The 9,330-nt window shown below is 46.1% G+C and overlaps 1 protein-coding gene across 1 annotated transcript in view; it reads right to left on the minus strand.

The window, feature by feature from the left end:
• ARSB (arylsulfatase B) overlaps positions 1-9,330 on the minus strand; it is a 200,904-nt gene that overhangs the window by 100,420 nt on the left and 91,154 nt on the right. The window contains exon 5 of the mRNA XM_019517735.1: positions 6,174-6,417. Within this exon, the coding sequence (XP_019373280.1) occupies positions 6,174-6,417 (244 nt within the window). The remainder of the gene's footprint in view (positions 1-6,173; positions 6,418-9,330) is intronic.

Consider the following 9,330-nt stretch of genomic DNA (forward strand, 5'->3'; position numbering starts at 1 on the left):
TGAGGAGAGGCTACGGGACCTGAACCTGTTCAGCCTCTGCAAGAGAAGGCTGACGGGGGATCTAGTGGCCTATTACAAACTAGTCAGGGGGGACCAGCAGGCACTGGGGAAGTCCCTGTTCCCCGGAGCACTACCAGGAGTGACCAGGAACAACAGTCACAAGCTGGCAGAGGGTAGATTTAGGCTAGATATCAGGAGGCACTACTTCATGGTCAGGGCAGCTAGGATCTGAAACCAACTTCCAAGAGAAGTGGTGCCGGCTCCTACCCTGGGTGTCTTTAAGAGGAGGCTAGATGTACACCTTGCTGGGGTCGTTTGACCGCAGTACTCTTTCCTGCAATGGCAGGGGGTCGGACTAAATGATCTACTCAGGTCCCTTCTGACCCTAGAAACTATGAAACTATGAAAATTCAGTGATGTAGCTGGAATGTTTTGTTGGGATCCATTTGGAATGGCAGTGTAACTCAAGAACGAGTGGTGAAACCTCAGATGAGGCATCTCATTTCAAAATGACAGAATTTATACCACTTTCTTCACAATGCCGTATCTTACAAAGAAACTACTCTAGGAATATTTCTGAGTTCTTCAGAGTTTTATACAGACACGTTCCTCTGCACACAGCTCAAAGAAAGCTATAAAAATACCCCTTAAAATTGCCTTAAATATATTTTCTAGACTTTAAATTTAGAATTTTAAAAATAGAAGGACCAACATCCTGGGGCCATGTAGAGGAAGGTGTAGGTACTCCCTGAAATCAGAAATTCTTTGCGTCTAACAGTAGAAAGCTTTCATTTATCTCCCTAAAGGGATGCAAGATATCAGGCTTTTAAATCATGTCAGTTTTGCCTGTTCCTGCTACAGAACTGAATCTTACCATATTGGGCCTTAGACAAGACACTTGGGAAGCAGGAAGGACAGATATCTCAGGTTAATTTTAAAATAATCAGGTATTTGAAAGTGATAAACGGATTGAAGTAAGTCTTTTAGGACATAAATAAGTGGGTAAAAATTGGCACGGCAGTCAAAGATATGGGGTAGTTACACTGATGGTGTTCATTAGGTAGTGCTGCAAACTAATTGCTTACTTTCATATCATATAGACTATTAATATAAGTCTCCGTGTTTTATTTCAACTGTCTATGAGCACTAAAAAAAATGACATGTTCCCAGCACTCTCAATGCTATACAAAGCAAAGAATGAACACATTCCCTCCCCTCCCCTGAAGAGATTGTAAACTAATGGATAGGAAAGGGAAAAAGATCCTGAAAACCCCATATGCACAAAACACTGGATATTTTGGCTTTGTTTTTTGTAAGTGTGAATTACTATTTGCTAACTTACTTGCCTCTGCTAATATGGAAAATTTAACGAAGTGAACCTTGGTTAGAGGGTAACATGGGTATCAAAAGAGAGAAAAGGAAAGCTTTACAAGGTCAGATGATAAACAAAACATTTTGCTTTCTTGACCTGTACAGTAGCAAGGGTGATGCCAGGGGTACGCTGCCACAGGCGCTGACCTGGGGGCTAGGGGAGGAGGAAAGGACAATTAAAAGTCTGCTGGCAGCTGCGTGATTGCAGTGGCAACCAGAAATAGCTGCTGCCCCTGTGCACTAATTGGGCAGCTATGTCATTAAACTGTGGGTCGTGACAAAGTAAGGCACTGGGTGTTCTGGGGGTCAAAACCAACAAAGCAGTTTTTAGAGAAGGTCTTGATACATGAAGAGGAGGAATTACTAAGGATGACCCTCAAGTAGAGAGAAAAAGATAGGATATTGGAGTTAAAGTGAGAAAAAAGGGGTAATAAGGAAGCATTTGATGAAAAGGTGAGGAGCTCAGCTTTTGTTACACCAAGCTCAATTTGATAGGGAGACATCCATGTCATTTATATTTTATAACCCCATTAAAGAGATAATGTACCTACACATGGAGTTGCCCATAATGCTGACAGGCTTTTACCAAAATTATTAGTATAAATCAACATTGAAATGTCATTAAGCCATGAAGAATATAACCAATATTACATCTTCAATGTTCACCATTTGGGAATTGGAAAGTCCTGCCTCTTAGCTAAATTGAGCATTATTTCCTTTGCTCCACAGCATGCATCCTAAATGCCCCTGAGATGATTTGGAACTATATTAAAACACTGAAATATTGTAACTTCTAAGAAAAGAGGGAATGGAATATAGCCAGCTAGCTACTACAAAGCTACAAAAGTAGAGAGGGAGGAATGAAGGAATTTAGATCAAGGTCAGCAGGCAAACAACTACTCTTGCAAAAGTTACAAAAGTTGCCAAGGAGGACCTCCATAACCTATTGTCAGTAGCACATGCTGTATAGATCCCCATCTATTCTAGAAGAGTGAAGGACTCACAAGAGAAGTTAAAGCCAAAAAGGACTATGAGCCCATGCATCACAGGCCACTAACTTTCACTTAATTACCCCTACACTGAGCTCAATAATTTCAGTTTTACTAAAGCTTTTAGTACTTGTTAGAAAGCTATACAGTCTGGATGTAAAGATATCAACACACAGGGACTCCACCATTTCCTCTGGTAGTTTGTTCACCTCTTCTGAGAAATTTCTGGCTTACCTACTCTCTTCTATCCCATTCACGTTATTATACTACATCACATCCCCATGGTAAGAAAGCAACATGACTAGTATTGACTACTTATGATGCCCCCTTCATTTACAATATTGACTTGATTCAAAGACAAATTTTCCCCTTATTTAACATGAGAAAGAAGTCCCTCATCTTGGAATCAAGTACGAAGTGGTAGGGGCACAGACAGCTACTATGGCTCTGACTCCAGCCCTAACCCCAAACCAGAGTTGGGGCAGGGCTGCAGCTGCTGCCTGCCCCCCTACATATTTTGCACTCTGCCATCTCCCCTCTGTAGCTTCTTTCCATCATCTCCTGCCCTACAGACTCTGCTCCCTACCCCTGACACTGGCAGACTCCATCCTCGCTCCAGCCTGGGGCCCAATAGTCATGAGGCCATCAAAGATGCTACAGGGCCAGGCTGGGACTGTGCTCTGTGCCCCAGGCTGCAGAGGGTATGGAGCCTGCTGGGACCACAGCAAGGACAAGCAGGATAGGGGATGGGGGGAGGGGCAAGCAGGGAGCAGAGACTTTAGTGGGGAGGGAAAAGGAGGCGTAGAGGCTCTGGGAGGGAGGGGAAAGGAGGGAACAGATACTTTGGGGGGGTAGGGGGAGGCAGAAAGGGGGCCCAAGGCTGCACGGGGCCAAGTGGTGGTGAAGACAGGTGGCAAGGGTTAACACCCCCTGCCCCCCCCGGATGCCTGGCCCCGTGCAGTAGTGGGGTGGACAAATTTAATCCAATAATTAAATTCTATACATGGAAAACTATTTTAAAAATTATAAATTTCCATGTACAGAATCTAATAATTAGGGGACATCTTAAATTCGTCTTGGATTCAGGTAAATATGGTAACCTCTCCTTTTATTTACCATACTGGTTTGTTCATCTTACTTAGAGTGAACACCATTTACCCTGTTTCCCTGAAGTATCAGCTCTGTTCTTGCTGATAAAAGTCTTAGCAAGATTATTTAGATAAGGAAGGGGACACACTGAGAGATTAATTAATATAAGAAACAGTCAGAGAGCTCTCAATGGGTCTGAATGAATTCAAGTCAGCAGGGTCTGATGAACTTCATTGGAGGGTATTGAAGTAACTGGCAGAGGAGATCTCACAAACCTTGGTAATAATATTTATGAAGTTGTGGGCAAGGTAAAGGAGGACTGGAAAAGGGCTAGCATAGTGCCCCTCTTTTAAAAAAGGGAGAAAAGGAGATCCCAGGGAATTATAGAACAAACAGCCTCACCTCAATACCTGGAAAGTTATTGGAGCATATTATAAGGAAGTCTATTTGTAAGCATCTGGATGAGGAAATGCACATCACAAGCAGCCAGCATGGATTTATTAAGAATAAATCATAACAAACAAACTTGATCTCCTTCTTTGACAAAGTAATTACTTGGGCGGATGAAAGGAATGCAGCGGATGCAGTGTATCTGGACAAGCTTTTGACAAGGCCCACATGACCTTCTCATAAACAAACTGGAGAAATGTGGGCGAGACAAAGCTACTACCCTGTAAGATGAATGGACAACTGGCTCAATAGCCACAAACAGAAGGCAATTAACAAATGGATCTATGTCAGAAGGGTAGGTTTCCAGTGGAGTCAAACAGGGGTCTCTCCTGGGCCAAATATTATTCACTATGTTTATTAATGATTTGGCTGCTGGAATTGAGGCATTTTGATCAAGTCTACAGACAACATGCAACTGAGAAGGATTGTGAACACACTGGAAAGCAACAGGGCAATTAACAAGGGTCTTGAAAGCAGGGCAGTGCAGCCCACCCCAAAGTGTACACGCAGTTGCCGCCAGCATGGAGCTGATGCCAGAGCTGTGGAGCCGGGAGCAGCTGCTTGCAGCCTGCCCGCTGCTTGCTGCAGCTGCCCAGAGCCCAGGCTGGCTACAAACACCTGCGCCAGGCTCCAGAGCCCAGTCACCAGCTCTGTGCCAGGAACAGGGAAGAGACTGGGGTTGCGCTGCCTCAGGCCCCTCCCCCACCATACCATGCATGCACTGGTACAGAGCTGATGCCTGGGCTCCAGAGCCCGGTGTAGCTGTTTGTAGCCTCCTGGCTGCAGCCAGCCCCGACTCTCTGTAGCTGATGAATAATAGCTGATGCTGCCTGTAAGAGGGGAGGCAAAAGCCCCCCCAACATGACCCTAGATCCCTCCCGACAAGCCCCAATACTTACCACAGGGTTGGAGACAAGCAGCAGCTGCGGGGAAATGCCAGTGCAGGCTCAGCAGTTCCGGAGCTGCCTGAGCCTGCAAATCCGCGAGCCCCAGGGGCGGAGCCTCGGAGGAGCACGGGCTGCTCAAAGAGCAGCTGAAAGAGGAGTCAGCGGGGCGGAGGGGGAGGTGTGGCATGCTGACCAGGAGACGCAGGCTGTGGAGCCAGGCAGCAGTGGCCCTGAGCTCAGGGAAGGAAGCCCTAGCATCACCAGGGGAAGCCTGGCTGACAGAGAAAGGAATCCAGGCTCTGAAAGCCAAGGGTCACCAGAGAAGTGCAGTGGGGAGAAGCGGTTCTCCATTACTGGTCTGAGCGGAGCCTCCACACAGCAGAGAACTCAGGTACTGTGGTGGGGAGGGGCAACAAGCGACAGCTAAGCCCTGCAGGCAGCCCAGTGAAGAGGGAGGAGCTGGCGGCAGCCACATCGGAGCCCTATGGGGAAGTGGCAAGTACCACAAGGTGGTGGGAACAGGAGTGATTAGCTCCTAGTCAGAGGGATCATGGAAGCCAGCATCCTAGGTGCCCATTGGCAGACGCTGAATACCTCTTTTTTTTGTTGAGAGTTATTCTAAGTTACCATTACCCCAGGCCGGGGCAGGTTTAGTTTGCCCGAAAGGTGATCCGGAGGCCAGGGATTGACCCGGGAAAGACTGACGGCCAGAAGGACCCAACCCAGGTAGAGGCGGGTACCGTGGATGAGAAGAGATCATTCCAAGGAAGACTGCAGGGAGCAGCATCTTCCCAGGCCATGACTGTGGTAAGGAGCGGGGGGGAGTAAAGGAGAGGTTTGCAGCACCAGGAAGAAAGACCAGGGTCAAGACCCCTTTTGGGACCACCAACAGGGACTGCCTCCCCATCAATCAACATCAAAGACATGGCAGGAGAATAGGTGCAGCACCCATTACGATCTAGGTGTCCCCAGAGTGCAGTCTCACCCTGACGTCACTAGGGAACAAGGCACTGACCCGAAAAGGACCAAAGCCTTACAACACCTACCAGCGACACTGCCAATCATGGATCCTGGGCTGCTTGCAGCCTCCCAGACACCTGCTGGGAGCAGCCCAGGCTCTGTCATCGGCAGCAGCTACCCAGAGCTGGGGCTAGTCGTAGCATGCCAAGGAAAATGGCCTCATATGCCATGCTCAGCACGTGTGCCAGGGTTTGCCGACCCCTGGGTTAAGCAATGGATTTGTATAGGACAGTTTGGATAGGGATGATCTTGCCTCAGACAGGGGGTTGAAATAGATGACCTCTGAAGGCGTGTTTCAGCCCTATTTTTCTACGAGTCTATTATTAATCAGTGCAGATGTTTGACTCAGTTATTTGACGTGAGTTACCTGATAGTTTTCCAAACATCAAAGCCATCCAGGGGTTTGGTGCCATTTATATGTCCTCCAGCAAGGTTTACAAGTGTTGGCAGCCAGTCAGAAATGTGTATAAGTTCATGACTTTCTACGCCCTTCTGTTTCAGTAAAGGGCTTGCAACAAAAGCTACACCTCTTACTCCTCCTTCCCAGAGTGTCCATTTTCTTCCTCTTAGTGGCCAGTTATTTCCACCTGCCAGTGTCTGTCCTCCATTATCTGAAATACAGGTAAGCAAAAGGAAGGATTTTATAAAACATTATTATATAATGTGCTTGTTTGAAGGACATGTGCATAATATAAGAAGTGTGTAAAGCAACAACTGTATGCTGCTAATACCTATCTAAATTTCATTTCTTACAATTTCAATATGTATATAATACCAGGTGTTTAAGCTTTGGATCTTCAAAGTCTATTAAAAATATTACCTAATTATTCCCCACAAAAGCCTGTCAAAGGTAGGGATATCACCTCCATTTATGAAAACTGGGAGAAAACCTGAAGTAGATGATTTAGAAACATATTTTTAAATGTAGTCTCTAATACTGGATCCCAAACCCTGAGACATTCAAAAGACTTACAAACCTGAAAGCACACTCAACATGTGGTCCTTAAAGATCAGCTCAAGGCCACAGAGGGAACCACTATGGAAACTATTATTAGTACTCAGGATTCTGGTCTGCAAGGAACCTGGATCTTGCTCATGATAGCTCAACCCAGCTAAGGGCAATGCAAGGAATTGGGCAGAATGTGGCTGCACTGAGCCACCTATCCCCTCCACATCATCCCCCTCCCTTGCTGCTCTCTCATGTCTGTGCTCACCCTTGCTTCAGAGGGGCTGGTTATTTGCAAGAGGGTAAGCATAGGTAGCTTGGGTGCTGCTGGGGGAATTTTTGGCCTGTGGCAGAGAGCCAAATTTCATCCTTCTATCAGGGGAAGCACAAGGTTGCCAGCCCACAAAGAAGTTATTGTAAACTACAATCAGGATAACTTAACTGTGGCTATAGCTACTGGTGAATACCAAAAGAAATTAAAGGCAGGTTTGATTCATTAAAATTGGAAATCCTATCCCCATTTGCAGCCATGTGCAGGGGATGGAACAGCTGTGCATCCCCTATTACCTCTTGATATACTAAAATAGCTGAATCTGCGCTGTGCTGAAATCACTGGACTGGTATGAAAGCAGATCTGTAGCTCCCTTTCTGGTCCATTCCAGACACAGCCCTCTTCTAGTTCAACCTAGAAAGCAATTTCCAAAAGCTGTAGGTGAAAGACAACCCTGGATGACTAACCTTTAGTGCATTTCCTATAAGGTCAAAGTCTTTCTTCTACTTTTAAACTGCTCAGTAGTTTAAAGCCTCTGAGCACTTCAAAAGCAGAAGACAGACTTTGATCCCACCATCTTTTTCTTCACAGCCTAAGACAGTGGGGGCCAACCTTTTCAGCAGGCTTTTCACAAAACAGCCCTGCAACCTCCCCAAGTACCAGTATGATCCCTTTTTCTTACCCAATTTGTTGTTCTGCTTTCTCCTTCCTACCCTGTGGTCCCTGCTCAATCTGCTGCTCTGCTTTCTGCTCCCTATCCTATCTGCTATTGTACTGCCTATTCCCTCCCCAGTCTGCCATATGTCACACACAGACATTGCCCGTGCCACAGATTGGCCACCCTGCTCTAAGGCAGCTGCACACTAGAGATGAAGATAAACCTAAGTCTTGTTACCTCTAAATTTCAACTTAAGACCCAGTTTTGCATAAGTTTCACCGGAGTGGCATATCTCAGTAATCACAAAATCATGGAAATTTTGGGTAGGAAGGGACCTCAGGAGGTCATCTAATCCAACCCCCTGCTCAAAGCCGGATCACCCCCTGCTGGATAATTTGTATAGCTGGGTCTTATAAACCTCCAAGGATAGAGATTTCACAACCTTTCTGGGTAACCTGTTTCAACGCTTCATTAGCCTCCTTGTAAGGAAGTTTTTCCTAATATCTAACCCAAACTTTCCTTACTGAAACTTCAAATCATTGCTCCTTGTTCCATCATCTGTCACAACTAAGAAGAGCCTACCTCCTCTTTGGAACCACCATTCAGGTATTTGAGGGCTGCTATTAAATCCCCCCTCAGCTTTCTCTTCTCCAAACTCAGTAAACTTAAGTTCCCTCAGCCTATCCTCATAAGTCATGTGCCTCAGAGCCCCCTAACCATTTTTGTCACCCTCTGCTGAACACTCTCCAATTTGTCCGCATCCTTTCTGTAGCTGGGGGGAAAAAGGAGGGTGGGGCAAAATTGGACACTGGACACAGAGTAGAGGGGAATAATCACTTCTCTCGATCTGCTGGCAACACTCCTACTAATACAGCTCAGTATGCAGTTAGCCTTTGTTGCAACAAGGGCACACTGTTGATTCATATTCATCTTATTGCCCACTATAACCCCCAGGTCCTTTTGTGAACAGCTGCTCCTTAGCTAGTCAGTCCCCAGTCTATATCAGTGCATGGGACTGTTTCATGCTAAGTGCAGGACTTAGCACTTGTCCTTATAATATCTCTCCTACAGTGAAATGTCAAATCAGTTACATTAAAGACGGTGAAATAAACAAAGGTTAGGCAGAGGACAGGAATTCCTGTTATTTCAGACAGGAATATAGATTTTTGTAATTGTGTGCATTTTATTTAGATTGCACTAGCAACTATAATACACTTGGAGCTTTCCACTAAAGCAATATGACTCTTGCCCCAACCAGGGAGATTTAAAAGACAAAAGTAAGAATGCAGCAGAGAAGAAGGGTAGGCGTGATGGGGGCTGGCAGACATAGTAGCAATTCATAGTTTCATAGTTTCTAAGGTCAGAAGGGACCTGAGTAGATCATCTAGTCCGACCCCCTGCCATAGCAGGAAAGAGTACTGGGGTCAAATGACCCCAGCAAGGTGTACATCTAGCCTCCTCTTAAAGACACCCAGGGTAGGAGCCAGCACCACTTCTCTTGAAAGATGGTTCCAGATCTGAGCTGCCCTGACCGTGAAGTAGCGCCTCCTGATATCTAGCCTAAATCTACCCTCTGCCAGCTTGTGACCGTTATTCCTGGTCATACCTGGTAGTGCTCTGGGGAACAGGGACTTCCCCAGTGCCTGCTG

Source organism: Gavialis gangeticus, unplaced genomic scaffold, assembly GCF_001723915.1.
Source record: "Gavialis gangeticus isolate Ggan-Ray unplaced genomic scaffold, GavGan_comp1, whole genome shotgun sequence".
In the NCBI taxonomy this organism is placed as follows: Eukaryota; Metazoa; Chordata; order Crocodylia; family Gavialidae; genus Gavialis; species Gavialis gangeticus.